The 19,025-nt window shown below is 58.2% G+C and overlaps 2 protein-coding genes across 3 annotated transcripts; both read right to left on the reverse strand.

Moving 5' to 3' along the window:
* Window positions 1-1,086: 1,086 nt before the first annotated feature.
* On the reverse strand, window positions 1,087-9,517 carry CILP2 (cartilage intermediate layer protein 2). The gene is made up of 8 exons (XM_047774369.1): window positions 9,389-9,517; window positions 8,234-8,332; window positions 7,065-7,337; window positions 6,348-6,503; window positions 5,023-5,301; window positions 4,557-4,665; window positions 4,229-4,386; window positions 1,087-3,983 (listed from the first exon to the last, which is right to left on the reverse strand). Exons 1-8 carry the CDS (start codon window positions 9,450-9,452, stop codon window positions 1,648-1,650), a joined length of 3,474 nt encoding a protein of 1,157 aa, XP_047630325.1. The 5' UTR covers window positions 9,453-9,517; the 3' UTR covers window positions 1,087-1,647.
* Window positions 9,518-10,076: 559 nt separating this feature from the next.
* Window positions 10,077-18,965, reverse strand: YJEFN3 (YjeF N-terminal domain containing 3). 2 transcript variants are annotated; one of them, XM_047776433.1, is made up of 6 exons: window positions 18,491-18,965; window positions 14,449-14,557; window positions 12,310-12,420; window positions 11,973-12,086; window positions 11,742-11,892; window positions 10,077-10,340 (listed from the first exon to the last, which is right to left on the reverse strand). In XM_047776433.1, the coding sequence occupies exons 1-6, from the start codon at window positions 18,547-18,549 to the stop codon at window positions 10,135-10,137; spliced, it is 750 nt and encodes a 249-aa protein (XP_047632389.1). In that variant the 5' UTR covers window positions 18,550-18,965; the 3' UTR covers window positions 10,077-10,134. The 2 variants fall into 2 exon arrangements, with proteins under 2 accessions (XP_047632389.1, XP_047632390.1); XM_047776434.1 differs by lacking the exon at window positions 11,742-11,892.
* Window positions 18,966-19,025: the final 60 nt, after the last annotated feature.

The following is a 19,025-nucleotide window of genomic DNA, read 5'->3' on the forward strand; positions in this document are numbered from 1 at the left end:
CCAGGCCCCCAAAAATGCCACATAGAGGCCTTCCAGGGGCCCATACCTCCAGGCCAAGGGAGTCTCACTCATATTTTGTTTGTTTAGGGCCACATCTGCATATGGAGGGTCCCAGGCTAGGGGTGGAATCAGAGCTATGGCTGCCGGCCCACACCACAGCCCCAGCAATGCAGATCCGAACCGAGTCTGCCACCAACACCACAGCTCATGGCAATGCTGATCCTTAACTCACTGAGCAAGGCCAGGGATCGAAGTCGCATCCTCATGGATCCTAATCAGGTTCATTAACCAATGAGCCATAATGGGAACTCCTCATGCATGTTCTTGAGGGAGCTGCTGGGCCATCCAGTGAGTCCCCTCTCCTTCCAGGACACACTCCAGGGCCCGGGCAGCCCTTCACCTCTCCTTTGGGGATCTCAGTTTCTCTGTCTGGAAAATAGGGGTGTGGTCAGAAGAGCACCTGCCCTTTGGGGTGTCAGGACCACTTGCCTGGCCAAGCAAGTGATAGAAGAAAGTGATGATTCCAAAGCCTCCAGCCTGAGAGCCTCGGTGAGCTCAGAGGGCTCAGGACCATGGCCTGGGGCAGCCTGATCACTGTGTGGTCAAGGCGTGGCTAGGCCTCAGCTGGGTGGGACCTGAGGCATGGCAGCTGTGGCCCTGGCTGAGGAAGTCCAGGGCAGGCTCAATTCCTACCTCCTGGGGCAATTGTCCCTGCCAGGGCCCCTCCCTGCCCACTGTAGCCCCTGGGCATGTGGCCAGGTGGGAGCCACTGACCACAGCCAGGCAAGGAGGAGAAGGCCAGGGCAGCAGCTGCTACTGTGTTCAGCAGTCAGGGCCGCTCATGAGTCGGCTCTACACACACGTGTCACAGACACACTTCTGTGGGCGTTGGCTGGGGTCCACATGCCTGCCTGAGGAGTGTCAGGAGCCTCGTGGGGGGGGGCCTCCAAGTTGCTTACACACCAATGTCCATGTGTGCTTCTGGCCTGTTCATGCCAGCCAAGGTGCAGCTGGATCCAGGAACCCCAGCCTCCCTCCTTCTCTCCCCAAGACTGACACCATGAAATGGAAATGAAGCATCTTTAATTGATTCCCTGCCCTGACCCCCTGGGGAACCCCCAAGCACCAAACATGTGAGAACTGTGCCCTCCAGCCCCAGAGCCAAGAAGCCTCTTCCCCAGACCTTCAATGGGCCACGTCCATACCCCTGACTCACACCAGTGACCAGCCTTGCGGCCTGTGTTTCAATAAATAACCCCAAGAACAAAGCTCAGGGTAGAGGACCCAGTAAAGTGCCCAGCTAGGCAGAGAAATCTAAAGGAGTAGACTATCTGAAATCAGGGTCAAAACACATGAAATCAGAGCTGGCAGGTGAGCTGGGAAGGATTCCCTGGGGGCCTCAGTCGTTTGCCTGCCCCCAGGACGCTGGCTCCCACAGTCAGGACAAACTCCACTTCAGGTCATACAACAATGATCATCTACCTGGCATTTCCACCATCTGACCTGACTCAACTCTGGGCAGGGGAGCAGGGTGCCCAGATACCTGAAGAGAGAGTGAACATCTGGAGAAGGAGGAGGGGCGTTGGTGAGACTTCCCAAGGACAAAGGAGTCTAGAGCAAGGCAGAAGAGCAAGGCTGGGGCCCAGGTCACTGCCGGGCCCTGCCCCGGCGGGTGCGGAGGGGACCAGAGGCTCGGGCCTGTGCCCGGGCCACCTCACCCATCTCCCTGCGGATGTCACCAAGCGCTGTCGATGGGGACTCCAGCAGCCTCTGGAAGAGGCTAGGCCGGCCCGCTGCTGGCTCCCGGCACTGAAAGGTGACGGCTGTGCCAGCATCGGCCTTCATCTCCCTGGAGAAGCCGTCAGAGGAGCCATCAAAGCAGCGGCCAATGGCGATTTCCTTGGCCAGCCTTGGGCTCTGGTCAGTGACGGTATAGACACCATAGTTGTGACCCAGAGGGTCCAGCGGGGCCAGCATGGAGAAGGCAGCCAGGTCATCAGCTGGTGCAGGTGGGGGGTGCCGGGTCAAGTAATCCTGCAGGAGCCCGTTGACCGCCACACGCCGGCAGCTGCCCTGGGGCATGATGGTCACCAGCGTCCTGTCCACCTGACGCTGGTCGAACAGCATCCCTCCGCACTTGAACTCCACGCAGGCAGCAGACATGCTAGGGCGCTCGGGGTCTCGGACACTGCGGGCATCCCGCAGCCCATAGAGCTGGCCCTGAGTCCGCGGGTGGCTGCCGCCCGCATTGTGGGAGCGGACCATGTACTCCTGGGGGCCCTGGATCTTCACCTTGAGAAAGCAGGCCCGGAACTCCTGCGGATTGGGCCACCAGGCCAAGAGATCTCCAGTCCAGGAGGCCGGAACACCCTCGCGGAAGGGGACCACGTTATACTCGTACTTGTCCGCCTCCACGCGAGCGAAGCGGAAGTGGTTGGCGGTCACTGGGGCCTCCTGGCACTCTCGTAGGTTGCGCCACGGGTACACGGGGCCGTTGGCCTCGTCCGGGTCGCCAGATCTAGGTTTGGCGAGGTTGATGCGGAAGCCATTGCGTTTGAGAGAGGGGTCATCGTGGTCGGTTCTGCGATAACCAAGCTTGTCCAAGTAGGGCTGGGCCACGCCCACGGTGGCCGGAAGGGGGCGTGGCCTGGACGTGGCGGGCTCGAGCTCCTCCCCGCCCAAGGTAGCGGTGACCAGGGCAGTGTAGGCGTCCGGCCGGTCTGTGTCGCAGAAGGCGGGGAGGCAGGCACCATTGGGGCCAGTGACAGCACTGTCAAAGCGGCCCCAGGCGCGGGGATTGGCGGAGAAGCCTGGGGCGGGCTCCAGGTTGACTAGTGTGACCACCACGCCCTCCACCTGCTCATTGGGCGTAAACTTGTCGTTGGCGTAGGCTCGCACCTTCACGAAGCAGCGGCGGCGCTCGGGCACGTCTAGGTTGAACAGACGCCGTTCTCGGATCTCCACGTTGCCCACCAGGAAGACCCGCTCCTCCCGACGGACCCGCTGGGCCGCCGACCTCTCACGCTGGAAGCCGCTCTCTTCTTCCCACAAGCCCGTGTCAGGGTTCAGCGACCACAGCTTCAGGGCCTCCACATGGCCGGCCATTCGGATCTGGCTGGCAGCCACACGCACGGCCACCGGCCCAGTCTGCAGCTGCTCTGTGGAGTCGGGGGCCCGGAGGTCCACCGAAAACATGCCGTAGGTGCGCAGTGGGGCCAACTCCCCGTCACTGTCCACGAAGCGCAGGTCACTGGGGGCAGCAGCTGCCGAGGTGAGATCTCGGGGGTCCACAAATGTCACCCGGGCCTCCACAGACCCCGCATAGGGTTCACCGTCGGCTCTGCGGATGGCGCCTGGCGGGAAGACCAGCTCGCCTAAGGGGGCCTCATCTTCCAGCTCTCCAAGGGGTATGGTGTTGCTCTGGCTGGCATCTAAGATGACAGGGGCTTTCTTGCGCATAGCCTTGACCTCGTGGTACACGCCTGCACCTCGAGGGTCAAAAGGCAGGACCCTGACAGTGTCCACAAACTGGCCGCTGGGGTCCACGAAAGTAATTACCAGCCGCTGAGTAGAAGGTGCCACCTCGAGGGTGAAGTCACCCTGGTAGGATGTGAAGCCAATGGGTTCCCGGCCCAGCAGAATCCGGGCAAAGCGCAAGGGCTCGCCAGAGTCAGCGGCCACCACACGTCCCCGGATCAGCCCCCGACGGGGCAGACATTTCTGGCAGCCACATTCAGCCACTATCTTAACTGGGAGGTTGTAGCCAGAGCAACGGATCTTCCGGCTCTCCAAGCGGCGGACAGAGCAGCAGCGGGAGCCTGCATCCCCACACCGGGGGCTCGAGCCTGTGGCACTGGGGCAGAGGGTGTCAGGGCAGAGGCCTACATCCAGGTAGGTGGGGCCACTGCCCGGCTGACTGCAGTCATCTGGAAGCTTGATTAGGTGTTCTCGGGGCTGGGGGTCACAGGCTGGCTGACCTGGGGCTGTGGAGCAAGAAGTCAGCCAGATCTGGGTAAGGGAGAGAGCTCCATCAAAGCCAAGGTTGGGGGCCTGGATTAGGGTCAGAGGCTCAACCAGGGGGCTGTGGAGGCCTAGGATGGAACTGAGTAAGGTCAGAGATCAGTCCGAAGTTGGGGTGCCATCTGAGGTTGAGTTTTAGCTGGAATTGGGGCTCAGTTTGATATCAGGGCTTGCTCAGGGTTGGAGGGCAGTTGTTGAGGGTACTCACCAAGCACGGTGAGCTGGGCAGTGCCCGAGCGCACAGCCCCTGCATCATTCCATGCTTTGCAGTGATAGGTGCCTGCCTGGTCTGGGTGAAGCCCATGCAACTCCAGGTGGGCCCCGTACCTATGTGTTCGCCTGTCCAGCAAGGTCCCATTGTGGAACCTGGGTGGAGGATGAGCAACACCATGGGTGCCCTTGGCACAGGGGAGAGGCTGCATCTGCCCCACCCTGCATGCAGCATAGGGAGGTTGCAAAGCAGCACATATCACAGGAAGCCCATTGCAACCCCAAAGCTGTGCACGAGACCCTTGAGCAGGGGGCAAGCCACTCACCAGGAGTATTTCTTGGGCATGGGGGTGCCTGAGGCTTTGCAGCAGAAGGTCACATTCTGGCCAGCTTCTCGAATCCGGGACTCAGGTTGCTTCACCAGGTAGGGCTTTTCTGGGGGCAAAGGCAGTAACGTTCAGGGCCCTGCCCCATCCCAGCTTCTCTAAATGATCCTTCCTAAGAGCAAGGCCCCATCCTTTCCCTTACAGTGACGCCTTTTTTCACATGAGCCTTTTCTGTTGGCCCGCCCCCTATCCAAGTTCACCCCAAATCTGCTGGAATTATGCCCTTAATGCTTAATCTTAATGCTTCCCTTTGCAACTCCACGTCTCACCTTGCATCTTCTCCAATGACTTACTTCTTTCTCCAATGATCTCACTTGCCATCACATCATTCCGGGTGCTTGGTGTCATCCAGAATGCCCTCCCCAGTTCCTCAGCCCCCTCATCCTTCTTGACTCAAGGCACTTACCCAACTTCTTAAGGACAACAGTGACCACAGCAGATATGGAGCTGTTGGCCTGGGCCTGGGCCATGCCTGCAGAGAAGCCATCCATTTGGGCACTGACGTTGACTCGGCTGCTGGCACAGACTCCAGGCATCCGGAATGTTCCATGGGCATTGCTAGTGGCCACAGTGCCAGGCCAGTCTCTCAGGGAGACCCTGGCTCCTGGCAGTGGACGCCCAGTTGGGGTGACCACTGAGCCCAGGAGGATGTGGTCAGGGCACCCACAAATGTTGAGGCTGCACCCTGGGCAGGGGAGGACACAGGAAGGCAAAGGACACTCTTGACCCCCTCCTGGGGAGGGCTTTCCTGTCACTCAACAAAGGTACCTAGACACCCTCCTGGCCTTGTCCGCCTCAGAGTCCTCAGCATGGATCTGCTTGGAGCTGCCCCTAGTATGAGGGGGACCTTGGGCTGAATGGTCAAGCCTGGGCCAAGGGGTGGGACTTGGGGTCCTAGTGTGAGGAAGATGTCCTGGAGGAGGGAACAAAAGTGGTGATTCTCACAGAACAGAGAGGCTCCTTCTAGTGCAAGAGAAAATGTTCAGGCAGGGGCTGGGGGCCCAGCGAGGGGCTGAGTCTTGGGCCCAGAACATCTCCCGCTCGTCCCAATCCTGTGGTTTCTCCATAAAATGGAAAATTCCACTGGAAACTCAGGGCAGAGGCACGGAGAAGGCCGAGCCAAGCAGGGTAGGGTGGGGACCCCACCACCCCATTGGCCACCGTGCTCCCCCACCCTGCCGCAGGCTCAGCTGAGGCAGACTCCAGACCGTGTTTGTGGAGGCCAGACCTGATTGGAATTTCCAGTCGCCTCCTGGCTGGCCTGGTGTCCGGCCCTGGGAGGGCCTGGGCATCGTGTCTGCCAGGGTGTGAGCGCGTGTCAGCGTGGGCGTGGGGGACAGGCGGAGCCTGCGAATGCCACGCCTGTGTGCACCCTGTGTGCATAAGCCAGCTTCAGTGTGTCCACGTCGGCCGGAGCATCAGCACACTCCGCCATACACACAGAGAAAGCACCTCCTTAGATCTGCCCACGCCTGAACATGATCCCAACGGCGTCCACCGATCCAGATGTACACATTTACCAATGTTCCTCAGGGGCCCAGAAGGGAAGGAAAAGCCAATCTCCATGTGGTCCAAATTCTGGCCCTCCAGGCTCCGCCCCTACAACCAGGCCCCGCCTCCTCACTCTCCCATTAGGCTCCACCCCAACCAGCCCCTCTAGATACTGCCCCACCCCTACACCCAAGCCCTGCCTCTAACCCAACTCTCTCCTCCAGGCCCCGCCCCTCCTACCTGGACATGGAGACCTTATACACTTCTGCGCCTCCAAGGGACGCCCGGGACATGCATCCCCAGCGGAGCTTGGGCAGCGGCGGCGGCGCAAGCGACGGCCTGGCCCGCAGCTTCCCGAACAGGGACCCCACGGGCCCCATGCGCCCCACGTGGCCTCTGCGGAGAGGGCAGGGATGGGGGCATCAGGTGACGGCCCACCCCAGAAACTGCACCTCCTGGAAATCTGATGACAATGTGGGATTGGAGGAGGCCCCCATCTTGGGCATCCGAAGGCAGATAATACAGAGAGAAGTCCTGCCCATTGCCTGCATCAGTGCTTCCCCAAGGGCACAGGTCGAAGGCGCAGTTGGGGTACCGCTCCGCCCCCCGCCAAAATAAGCCTAGCTGTTCTCCCAGGGTCTCACACACCTCTGGGACTCAAAACACGCCCCCACAGAACGGAGCGGTTATAGGTGAGCAAATGAGGGCAGCAAGAGGGAGGTACGTTCCTGGGGGATCCTTCCAGACCCCTAACGGGGCCTCTGCCATTCCCAGCCCCTTCTTCCCAAAGCCCCTCCTCTGTCGGTCCCGCCCTCTCCTGGGGCCTTGTTCCTAAAGGGCCCCGCCTCTTCCCAGCCACGCCCACATCTATACGGCCTTGCCGGATCCCCGGCACCATCCCTTCTGGCCTCAACCACCTTCGACCGGTCCCCGCCGCCCCCTCAGCCCGGCCCTCACCGAGCGGGCAACGGAAGCGCACGTGGTAGTTGGAGCAGCGGCGGCCGCGGGGCTGCTCGCGGTTGAGGCACCAGAAACCGCGCGTGGGGTTCAAGTGTACTCGCTCGCCGACGTCTGATGGCAGGGCCCAGTCCGTGGTGCGCGCCTCCAGCGCCAGCGGCCGCGGGCACACGCGCGCCGGCCCGTAATAAAAGCGGATCGCGGCCAGGCTCTCAAAGTCACCGTCGCCGCCCGGGTGATCCACGTTGAACCAGGACGTCCACTCGCTGGCCTCTGCAGGCACCGCATTCTCTGGGACTCGGGCCGTAGCCGGTCGGGCCCCATCTGTGCATGCAGGGGCCGGGGTTGCCTCCTGACCACCCCCATCTGCGTGGTAAGGGCCTTACCTGCTGTTTAAGCGGGTCCCCCTCCCCCCAAAAGTGCAGGGGCTAGCCCAGCCAGCCCCGATCCAGAGCCCTCAGGGCAGAAGGAGCTGTAAAGGGATCAAGGGAGGTTGGATACCTCTTGCACCGTCCCTAGTTCTGCTGCTCAGTACCTGAGCTGACCCATGAGTGCATGCTAAGACCTTGCCACTGTCTCAACAGCCCTCACCCTCAGGATTCAGAACCCCTGAGGCTTGAGGAGATATAAGGCAGCAGGAAGAGCCAGGGCTAAGACCAACACTTCCAATGCCTGGCAGCCCCCTGGCAGCAGCTGGTGTGACCTTGCTCATCACCCAGTTGAATCCATCAGGCAACCTCTGTTCCACAGAAGCCAGAACATGTCCTGGCCTCCCGCAGGTTAGCGTCTGCCTCCATCAACGCCCCAGGGGGTGGTCGCTCTTTTTCTGAGTCAGGAGCAAGTCAAATAGAACCTTCCTAGTCAGGAAGCTAGAGACTCGGGTTCCAGAACTCCTGCTTCCTTGCCTGAACTGGGCTGTTTGTCATCCCCCCCCCCCCGCCCCCGCCAATCCACCCTGGTTTCCTCCCTGATATATAGCCTGGGATCTCACTTCTCTGCTCCTAAAACTTAGACCTCTTAGGGCTCCAATTCCAGGGCCTGCCATGCCCAGGAACCAGGTCCATCCTAGGTTCTTCACACAGCTTGCGGCCCCTCCTCTCATCACTGCACCAGCCGGAGCTCACAGAGAGTCCACAGCAGAACCCAGACTCAGACCTAAGCTAACTCACCTTCCCAGTCTTCCAGGGCTGGTGATGGCTGACCAGGGCGCAGTGATGGACCTTCAAGGCCCCATGCAGTTGCTGTAGGCTCCTCAGGGGTGGTTGTGCCTGAGGAAGGGGGGAAGGAGGAAGCATCTTGATAGGGACCTCTGTGAACTCCTGTTTTGCAAGGTACTGCAACGATCTTCCCCCATTCACTGGGGAGAAGCCAGAATCCAGCTCTGGCTGAGCCCAAGAACAGCAGCACCTTCTCCTCCAGGAAGCCTCCCTATGACTCCCACCTAACACACACACACACCCTAATCTTTCATAGCCCCATGCCCCACTCTGACACTGTCCTGGCTCCATAGATTTGGGAAGTCTGTGTGCACTCTGCTTCCCTAGAGTGGAACTCCCACTGACTGTGTTCAGTGGTCATGAAATGAGTTCAGTTGGCTGTGCCCCTGCCCTCATGTTGATCTGAATTCCCCTTTATCTGTTTGCTGGCTAGAAGTCCCTCCCTCAGTCTACCTTGCATCCCTGCGTTTGGGATCCAAGCTGCCAAAGGGAAATCCTTGGAATCTAGCCTGGCTTCTCTGGCCTCAAGTTGTCTGAGATAGCCAAGTTGGGCAATGACCACTGGCAAGTCCCTTCTCTCTTGGAGTCTCATTCTCCTCATCTGAGAAATGGGCCCAGTCCCCCCACTCCACTGAGTGTTCCAGAGATGGGAATTTCTTTCCTGAATGGGGTGTGTGTGAGTGTGGTTGGGTGGGTGTGGAAGAGAGAAGGCGTTAGGTGAGAGGGGACAGCTCTGACCCCTTCATCCTGGGGCTAGGACCGGATTATTCAGGGTTCAAACGCTGTGGCCGAGACAGGTACCCCGCAGTCCTAAGAATCCAGAAGAACCTGAAGTTCATATCTACATTTGGGGCACCCCTATCATCCCTTGGAAGAATGGAGCTCCAGAGCAAATGAGGTCTGCTCTTGCCCCAGGTGGTCCTGGAGCTCTGCCTCTCCCTTGCCCCCTCACTCCACCCACCACCCCCCCAGGACTGGCAAAGGGGTTGCAGGCCTGAGGAAGAGAGTGGGTCCCTTGGTTCTGTCTCCAGACGCGGCTGCGTGCCAGGCCCTCTGCCAGAAGTTCGGACGCTGAGGGAGCTGGGCTGGAGTTTGGGGGCGCCTCACCTCGGGCCCCCGCCAGGTGTGCGGCGGCGACACAGAGGCAGAGCAGTGTCGGCAGTGACGCCATGGCCGGTCCGAAAGTTGGAGGGAGGGTCCCGGCTCCGCTGCGCACTCTGGTCGGACTCCCGCGGGTCTGGCAGCCACTGGGGCTGAGGATGGGGGAGGGACGCGGCCGCAGGCCACGCCCCGTCCAGGCCACGCCCCGTCCAAGCAAAGCTCCCTGGCCCGAGGTGACCGGTGCTCAGACAACCTCTCTGGGCTGCCCCCCTCGGTGCGTCCGGCCGTACCTCCGCCCTCAGGCTGGCCTGCGTCCCCTAGTCGCCGGCTTGAAGTCCCCCCCTCCATTCTCCACGTTGGATCCCAAGCTGCCTGGGGAAGTGCCTCTTGGAATTGAGCCTGGTGCTGTCGGAGTCTTTGCGCTTCAGGCCGCCCTTTAGGCAGCTAGAAACCCTCTATCGTGTCTAACTTTGATTCTGTTGGCTTTAGGCCACGCCGAGCCGGTTGAAAATCCCACCCTTAATCACCCTCCAATCTTCTGGCTCGAGTTTTCTCGGAGGCCAGCGGGAAGTCCCGCTTTATGTCTACCCTCCATCCCTCCCGCCTCGCGCCACCAGGGGGCCGGTGGGAAGTTCCTCGCAGAGGTCGCCCACCCCCAAGGCAGACCCTGCACACACAGGAGGCCCAGGCGAGGTGGTGGCGGTACGTCTGTTTATTGGCGCAGTCCCAAGCCGTGTAGGCGAGGGTGGCTTTCAAAGTGCCGCGATGCATTCGGTGCCCGTGTATCCTGGCAGGCGCAGAGCGAACTTTCGGCGCACGTCGTCGGGCACGAACCGGCCGGCCACGAAGTGGTGGCGCCCAGAGAAGCGGCCGGCGCATCGCTTGGGCGCCGCCAGGGATACCAGCACGTCCGGCCGTAGCCCGTCCTCAGAGTCGCCGCCGGTCTCTGGGTCCCAGCCTGAGAGAGGAAGGATGGGAGCCAGGGATCAGGAGCTGGAAGGGCTACTCTCTGTCAGACAAGAGTACTCCCATCCCACTGCCCACTTCCCCTTCTCCATCAGGCACAGCCTCTGCTCTGACATGAGTCTTGGTCAGACTTGCCTCCCCATAAAACTGAGCCTCTGCCTTCAGACCAGTTTCTGCCCTTCCTTGGAGATGTTTCCCTTCTCCTCTGACCAGAGCCTCTGCCCAGTCTTCCTTTTCCTTGACTCAGCCTCTACCTTCAGACTATATCATTTCCGCCTGTTGCCCTTTCCCAATAGACCTATGCCTCTGCCTTCTGACCCCATCCCTCCCTCCCTATCAATCCTGAGGCCCCCCCACACACACTTAGATGGGAGTCTCTTTCCACACAGGCTTCCAGGCCAGCCTCCTCCCTCTGACCAGATCCCCACTCTCTACTTGAGGACAGACTACTGAGGCAAGCCTCCCACACCAGACTTGTCTCTTTGCCCCAGGTTCTTGCCTCTGTCAGGACACATTCTCCTCTCCTCCCAAACTGAGCATCTATCCTCCTCCCTCTGCCTAGAGGCTCTTCCCTCTGACCTGACATCCCTGCCTTCATCGTTAGACTAGATCTTGCCTTTTGATTTGGCACGGCCCTGCCCCTCCCTCACTGGGCTGCAGCCTCTGCCACCTCTCAGATGAGCCTCCACCTTCAGACTAGGGACTTTGCCTTCTCTCCTGCCTCTGACCTGTCTGGAGCCAGTAACTAAAAGCCTCCCTCTGACTTTAAGCCTTCCTTCTCTGACCCTAGCCTCCACTCTCAGACTAGAGCCCCTAATAACCTCTTCTGACCTAACAGGGTGACCCTCTCTGCCTTGTGCTATCCATTCTGATGTGAGCCTGAAGCCTCCCCGCTCTGACCAAGCAGCCCACCTCCTCCCTTAGCCCACCACCCCAGCTCTGTGGCATCCTGCTGATAAGACCCTGGGGTCTTGTAGGCCAGCGGAAGTCCCCTGAGTCTGGCCACCCCCGTGGAGGGTCCGGCTGGCCAGAAGCTGTTTGTTCCGTCTGCCCGTTGCCTAATGGCTCCAACAGGCATGGGGCGGCAGCCAGGATGGGCGAGGCTTTGCTGAGTGAGCTCACGTCTGCCCTGGCGACTGAGCCAGGGTGGGCAGCAGGCACGATGTGAGGTGTGAGGGGGAGGGGACCCAGGGTCATCAGGGCAGCAGCCTGGGTCTTTCCCCATCCAAAGGATGGGTATGACCCTCAGCCACACCCAGAGTGCAGGATCCATCCATGCTGGGGAAACTGAGGCTCAGGGTGGCAGACAGACTGGGACCTCAAGAAGCCAGGGTACAGGTGGCCTCCACCCAAGCCCCCCAGGTCTTGACGCACCCCCCTCCACCTGGCATGCCTGAGGGAATGTCCAGGCTCACAAGGGGGATGGACAGTAGCTTGAGCGTGGCCAGCGCACGTGTGCAGGGGCCCCCAACCTCACTAGGCTCCACACTGGGGCCCAGCACAGCATCCACCACCAGCCTGTAGGCATCGTTGATGAGCTGAACCTGGGAGGACACACAAGGGTCAGAGGGTGGCCTTGAGGCCCTGTCCTCCATTGCCTCCCTCAGGTGCCACCCAGGCTGACCTCTGTGGGCAGATAGGACAGGAAGGGGATGTCCATCTTCTCACACTGGGTAGTCAGGTCCCGATGCAGTGGGTCCAGTGAGCGTGTGGGGTAGAAGATGGTTGGTTCATATTCCTGTGGAGAGTGGGAAGGGGTTGGCACTGGGTGGGGGTGCCTTCCAAGCTCTCCACTGGGCCTCTGACCCCAGATCTGGGTCCCAGGCAGTGGAGCAAGCACCAGGGATGTTCTGTAATCTGACATGCCTTAACCTTCCCCCGGGACACTAACAAGAGGAGGAAGTGATTTCTGCAGGGCTGGAGTGTAACACTGGGAGGCTGAGGGGATCCTTGCTACTCACGAACACCCGCAGGTGCCGGGCACAGACCAGCCCCACTGCCCCATTCTGCTCCGGGCCGCACACGACCAGCACTGTCCTCTGCTTCCGGGAAAGAGCCGGCAAAGGGAACACCTGGCAGGGCACAGCAAAAGCAAAGGCATGGGGCTCAAACTCCTCCTTGCTCTAGTGGGGAAACTGAGGCCCAAGTGGAGGAAGGGCTAGGGTTTGGGCCTGGGGGCCAGAGGACAGGAGGAGAGGCATTCTGGGAGAGGCATGGGGCCCCTGGGGGCCTCAGTTTCCTTGCTGGAGAGGCAGAGTCCTTGCCTCAGGCTCTGCCAAGCCAGAGCAGAAACGTGCCTCCAGCCACCACCAGTGCCCGGAGTGCGGTTTGTTTATTCTCGGCCTGAGCTGCAGACATTCTTCCACCTTTTTCCACTGCAGTGGCTGCCCCTCCCCCGCCCATGTTTCCAGGCTTCCATCCCTCCTGGAGGCCCCAAAGTGTGAGCGGGGGGGGGCTGGGGAGGGGGGTGTTTTTCCAACTCACCATGCCCTGTCTCTTTCCAGCCATCCCTCTCCATCAGCCTCCGTCTTCCCCTCCCTTCTATCTCTGTATCTCTCAGACTATGTCTCTCCCCATCTGTTTCTCTCAGTCTGTCTTTGCCCTCTGTCTCTCTCTTGATCTCTATTTCTCATATTTTCTGTGTCTCTGTGGGCCTGTGTATCGCTCTCTTTAAGAGTCTCAGCCCTGGAGTTCCCATCGTGGCTCAGTGGTTAACTAATCTGATTAGGAACCATGAGGTTGCGGGTTCGATCCCTGGCCTTGTTCAGTGGGTTAGGGATCTGGCGTTGCCGTGAGCTGTGGTGTAGGTCACAAACGCAGCTCCGATCCCAAGCTTCTGTGGCTGTGGCGTAGGCAGGTGGCTACAGCTCTGATTAGACCCCTGGCCTGGGAAACTCCATATGCCACAGGTTCGGCCCTAGAAAAGACAGGAAAAAAAAAAAAAGTCTCAGCCCTACTCTGACTCTGTGGCTTCAGCTCCCTTTCCTCCCCCAGTCACAGTTTGCTTCTATCAAATGGGAGCAACAGTGGCTCTCTAAACTCCAACCACATGGAGGGAAAGCTATTTCCTTTTTGAGTCTCCTCCCCAAAGTCTCAGCAGGGTCTGGACCCACCATGATCATGCCTATGACCCATCACGCCATGCCCAGACCCGTGACCAAGTCAGGGAGAGTGACAACATCCAGCTGGCTGGGACCGAGAGGCCTCTGGACAGACACAGAGCTTTCAGTGCAAAACCAGGCATGAGTTTACTACACCGGGTTTTCTTTTGTGGCTTTGAATGTCATCCTTTTCTTCTCCTCAGGATATGTTTCACTTGGAAATAGGAATATGTGAGTTAAAAAAAAAAAAATGAGTCCACATAAAGAAAGATACTGAGTTTTTAAGAAAGTATACAGTGGTAATAAGAAAAAGAAGGGGAGGAAGAGGGACAGGGTTACATGCTGGAGCCCCGGATCAATCAGTCACTTTTCTAAGTCATTTGAGTTTATTCATTGGTGTCAGTTTATTACCCTTTCTTCAGAGGAGGAAAAGTCAAGCCAGTGTGGTTTGGCAACATGGTGCAAGGCATTGGATAGTGGCCTTGTCGTTGCTATTACTCGAGTCTTTTGTAGGCACCTCGCTCAAGACCTAGGGGTTTGCCCCAGAGCTGGACATAGATCTACTTCCAACCCCCGGGGCCCTGTGAAGACCTGCTGCCCCCTCCTGGGTCTTGGTTCCCCTACCCGTGGGAGGGAGTCATTTGGACGTGCCGACTTCAGAAGCTGATGTCCCCCGTGCCCAAGACTCAGGAGGTGGCAGAGGCAGGCAGTCAGGTCTGCACCTCAAGGGCCCCAGACTCATCTCTGTGGTAGCCTCCAGGTCTCTGGGGGCCCTCATTTCTGTCCTGACGTTTACTGACACCCTGGCCTGGGCCAGTGATGATCCTCTCCAGACCTCAGTTTACCCATCTGAGTGATGGACTGGAGTAGCCCCAAGCAGAGGGGCTTCTTAAGAGCAGAAATGACTATCCTGGTCATGGGGGTCATGCAGCTAAAGCCTCTGCTCTGGTGGGCTGACCTTCCAGTTGGGGTCAAGGTTGAGGATCAGGGGTCAGGTACCTTGGTCACAGCCACAGCACTAGCATGGCCACACCACTCCACCAGTTGCTGCCGCCCAAAGCGATAATCTTCCAGCAGCTCCCGCTCCAGGGCAGCTGCCTCTGCGGTGCTGGGGGTCAGAATGGGGAGAGAAGCTCAGAGAGACAGAAAGACTTAAGAGACAGAGTCTCGGAGCCAGAAGTGTGCCACCCCTGTTCTGGAGCCAGGTCCTGATGCCACCCCCCACCTCTGTGCTCAGAGCCATAGACCCTCCCTCACTTTCCCCAAACCTCTGGCACACAGCTGAAAGAAAGCCTGCCGGGCAGCAGGAGTTTTGAGCACAAGTCTGGGGTGCGGGAGCCCTCTGCTGGTAGAAGAAGCACATGGCAGTGCAGGTTGGTTCTGTTGCCCCCAAAGCATGGAAGATCTAGCATGACCCAGACGCTCCCAGCCCGCAAGGCAGGAGGAAACCAGAAAGGGGAATGGAGCATGAAGGACTTAGTTGATGGGGGTGATGCATAGACTTCAGACAAAGGAAACCATTGAGCAGAGGGGTCCAAACTGGACGGGGGTGCCTGGGAGAGGTGGGTTTTGAAGGCTACAGGAGTTTGGGGAGGTGGGATGTGGGGCCCACAGCTATGAGACTCATTGATGACCGCTCTTTAGGGACAGTGATAAAATTTAAATAATTGTGGCCAGAGAGACAGAGCCAACTTGCTTGAGATGAAGCTCTGTCACCAACTTGCTGAGGGACTGAGGTCCGTCTCATCTCTCTGAGCCTTGCTTCCTCCTTTGCAAAAGTAAATGCAGGACAGGCTGATAATTTTTGAGGCTCGGTGCCTCAAAAATTAAATGTGGGGCCCCTTTATCAATAATTATTAAGACTTTTAAGATGGCAGAGCATTAAACTGAATGTTGGGCTCTTCCAAGAGCAAGCTGCAGAGCCTTGGCGGCTACAGAGAGGAAGAGCTGGCATTGAGGATCAGATGTCCTTCATTCTACAATTGGGTTGGAGCAGCTGGGCAGGGTCTAAACCCTGATGCCAGTTTCCCCTAGAAGGACCCCTTCAAGTTGGGGAAGGGCATCTGCTCCAGCCCAACAATGCAGAGTGTAATAATAATAATACGAATACTAAGGTCTAGGCTCAGAAGAGTTGGAAGAACATACAACCATTCAGAGAAGCAAAATGGTTTACCCAGAGGCATGCAGGAAGCAAGCTGGAAAACTGAGCTTTCCATCCTTGGTGTCTGTCTCCAGAGCCATGTTTGGGGTATAGAAGCAGAGGCAGACTTACAGACGGTTGTTGCGGTAAATCTTGGGGTAGCTTTTTTTTTTTTTTTTGGTCTTTTTGTCTTTTCTAGGGCCACTATCTGCGGCATATGGAGGTTCCCAGGCTAGGGGTCTAATCAGAACTGTAGCCACTGGCCTATGCCAGAGCCACAGCAATGTGGAATCCGAGCTGCATCTGCGACCTACTCCACAGCTCATGGCAACACCGGATCCTTAACCAACTGAGCGAGGCCAAGGGTTGAACCCGCAACCTCATGGTTCCTAGTTGGATTCATTAACCACTGCGCCACAACAGGAACTCCACTGGGGTACCTTTTTTCAGTCCTGTGAGTAGGAAACCATAACTATCTGGTCAATTCTGCAGTGTGACCAAGCCACGAAGCAGGACGGGCAGAGGTGGGAAGGGAGGACTGCTGTGGGATGGGGAGTCAGGGGGCTTCCTGTTGGAGCTGGCCTGGAGCACTGTGGGAGGTAATCCAGCAGGCGAGAATGGTGAGGCACAAGGCCCTGTGATGGAAATGAATTTGACAGGTTCAAGGGACAAAAAAGAGGCTGGTATGGCTAGAGAGAAGTTAGTGGTTGAAGATGAGAAACTTGGTCAGAAAGACACTTTGGGGGTCTCACACGGGTGGAGGCTTAAGGCAAGGTGACATGCCTTGTCACCTCGGCAAGCAGAGCCAGACTCAAACCCCACTTCATTTGTGGCTGATGTTGCAGGATGTCGAAGGACCAGGTAGGGAAAAGGAGTTCATGGTGGGGCCAGATAATGAGCGCCCCAGGGGAGACCAGCCCATCTCCCGGAAAGAATATCACAGGTGCTCCAGGAGCGTGGCTGGTTCCTCCATCTCCACCTTGTGACAACTCTGCTGCCCTAACAGGAGGCTGGGGGAGGACCGTCCATTCCTTCTTTTCCTCGGTTCCAAAGCTTTGACCTCCAATTGGAACATTATCTTCCTGCCTAATCAGTCACTGGAGTGATAACTGGGACTCCACAGGCAGGAGGGCAGTTCTGGCTTAGGAGCCCAGGGGTGGGGGCAATAACTGCTCTGGGTGAGAGAGGGGATAGGACAGAGCTGGTGTGGGACTGGGAAGCAGTGCTCAGTTTGGGAGGGTGCCTCTTTTTTTTGGCCATACCTACAGTATGTGCAAGTTCCTGGGCCAGGGATTGAACCAGCACCACAGCAGTGACAATGCTGTATCCCTAACCCACTGTGCCTTGCACAAGGGAACTCCATGAGGTTGCTCCTTGCTCCTCCCAACCTTAGCCCCCAGATGAGAGGAGCTGCAAGGCCCCAGGTTTTCTTCACCAGCCCCAGAAAGGCTGAGGTGACCTGGTTTCAAAGGGGACTGGGCCTGATACTCTCAAAATGCTCTGGGAGGGGCCAGTTTGGAGGCTGAGCTCTGAGACCAAGGAGCCTGTGCCAGACACTCCCTGCTTTCTCAGCTCCATCTGCTTCTCCCCCCTCGTGGTTCTGCCCACCAATCTCCATCCAGCATTGCTCACCTGGCTGCCTACCAGTCTCATGCCCCCTAAACTCAACACGAGCTGCAGGGGCTTTGAAAACTTGAACAGATTTCACAGCCCCTCCACCCCCCTCTGCCATCCCAAACCTTCTTCTTCTTTTTTTTTTTTTGTCTTTTTTGCATTCACGGCACATGGAGGTTCCCAGGCTAGGGGTCTAATCGGAGCTGTTGCAGATCCAAGCCGCGTCTTTGACTTACACCACGGCTCATAGGAATGCCAAATCCTTAACCCACTGAGTAAAGCCAGGGATTGAACCCGCAACCTCATGGTTCCTAGTTGGATTCGTTTCCGCTGTGCCACGACGGGAATTCCACCCCAAACCTTCTTAAGGACCCTCAGAATTCAGAGAATACTCAAATTCCTCACCATACCTACAATGCTCCCCGTTATGTCTCCAACCTCAGCCTCCTTTCCCCAAGTTCCACTGCTACTTACCACACAACACCCCATCACTCCTTGGCTGGCGTTTGAGGCCCCACTGTCCCCCACACTACATGAAGTCACAGCTCCAGCTTCTAGATCATTTTCTTCCTCCTGCCTAGCATGCACTAGGTCTCTAGGCTTCTTTGTCTGGACATCAGCCAGTCAACTACACAGTACCTGCCTTGAGAAGAAGGGCTGAGGGGACAGTGAGCAGGTAGCCGCACAAGAGGCTGTTGGATCTGGTTTACAGTGAGGTCTACTGCCCTGCTTGGGGTCCCATGTCACAAGGACTTAGAGGACACAGGATGACAACTCAGGACAAGGTGAAAGGCACAGCCACAGCTGCCAGCTCCAGATCCCAAATTCATCAACCCACTGGCAAGTGGCCCACGTATTTAAAAACTGCCTTAGCCCCAGCTCAGCCAGTAGCTTCCCTCCACAGGTCTGTTTTCTTCTCTGGAAAAGGGGTTAGTAGCAGGTGGACTACCAAGTGAGGTGTGAGCATTTGAGGGGCGAAAAGAGCTCTGCTCTTCCCAGATGTAGGACAAAAGCCTACATCTAGAGGGTCCCTAGAAAGATGGAAAGGGGGAGGTGGGCCCTCCTTGGGCTGTGAGGTGATGGGGTAACAACCAGCGGTGCTGATGAATAACTCATGAGGGGCGGGCCTGCTGCGGATGCCATTTCCCTGGCAATGCGGCTTCAGAGGCTTAATCTTTCCAGTGCAATGTGGGACGGGCCTAGGATTCTCCTCGCCTCCTCATCGCAGCCACAGCTCTGCCTCTGATCTACAGTCCCTGGTCCCCCCAGGCCCTCTCCCCGACTGACCTGAGAAAACGCCGCTCCTCAGGTGCCTCCGCTATGTCCGGGCCGGCGCCGCTGCTCATGGCGGAGGCGATCTGGTGCTGCGCAGCACGGCCACACAGCCTCTTAAGTGCATCCTTGGGCAGAGTGGGTGTCCCCTCTCCTCCCGCCCGCCCTGTGTGTCCACCAATCAGGAGAAGCCGCGAAGGCGCTGCGCGCTGCTATTGGTCGGTAAGTGCAAGTGGACTTAACCCCTTTGCGCCAGAAACTGGAGCTGTCTCCTGGGATGGGTGGAATCCCAGGCAGATAAACAGTCTGAAGGCACATTGATGGGCCACATACCCCTGCTGTGGGATCCTGGTCTGTCCGCCCCCTCTACCCCGGTGTTCTTCTATACAGGTCCCCCACCCACTCCTGTTCCCCAGTTGGAAGGAGTGGGCTGCTGACGAGCAGAGCTTAAACAAAGATGGAAAAAGTCCAGGCATATTTGGTAGCAGAGGCAGGAGGGCTACTCAGGGGCCACCTGATTGGCATCTTCTGCTTAGTCCCCATACATCCT

The sequence above is a fragment of the Phacochoerus africanus genome, chromosome 4 (genome assembly GCF_016906955.1).
Source record: "Phacochoerus africanus isolate WHEZ1 chromosome 4, ROS_Pafr_v1, whole genome shotgun sequence".
NCBI lineage: Eukaryota > Metazoa > Chordata > Mammalia > Artiodactyla > Suidae > Phacochoerus > Phacochoerus africanus.

Coding starts and splice junctions, on each gene's coding strand:
- CILP2 (XM_047774369.1), bottom strand. CDS start 9,452: ATGGCGTCACTGCCGACACTGCTCTGCCTCTGTGTCGCCGCCGCACAC. Junction 7,338..8,233: donor AGCCCTGGAAGACTGGGAAG/GTGAGTTAGCTT, acceptor CGGTGCCTGCAG/AGGCCAGCGAGTGGACGTCC. Junction 4,666..5,022: donor TGTTGTCCTTAAGAAGTTGG/GTAAGTGCCTTG, acceptor CTTTGCCCCCAG/AAAAGCCCTACCTGGTGAAG.
- YJEFN3 (XM_047776433.1), bottom strand. CDS start 18,549: ATGAGCAGCGGCGCCGGCCCGGACATAGCGGAGGCACCTGAGGAGCGG. Junction 14,558..18,490: donor GAGGAGCGGCGTTTTCTCAG/GTCAGTCGGGGA, acceptor TCTGACCCCCAG/CACCGCAGAGGCAGCTGCCC. Junction 12,421..14,448: donor GTGCTGTGGCTGTGACCAAG/GTACCTGACCCC, acceptor GTGCCCTGCCAG/GTGTTCCCTTTGCCGGCTCT.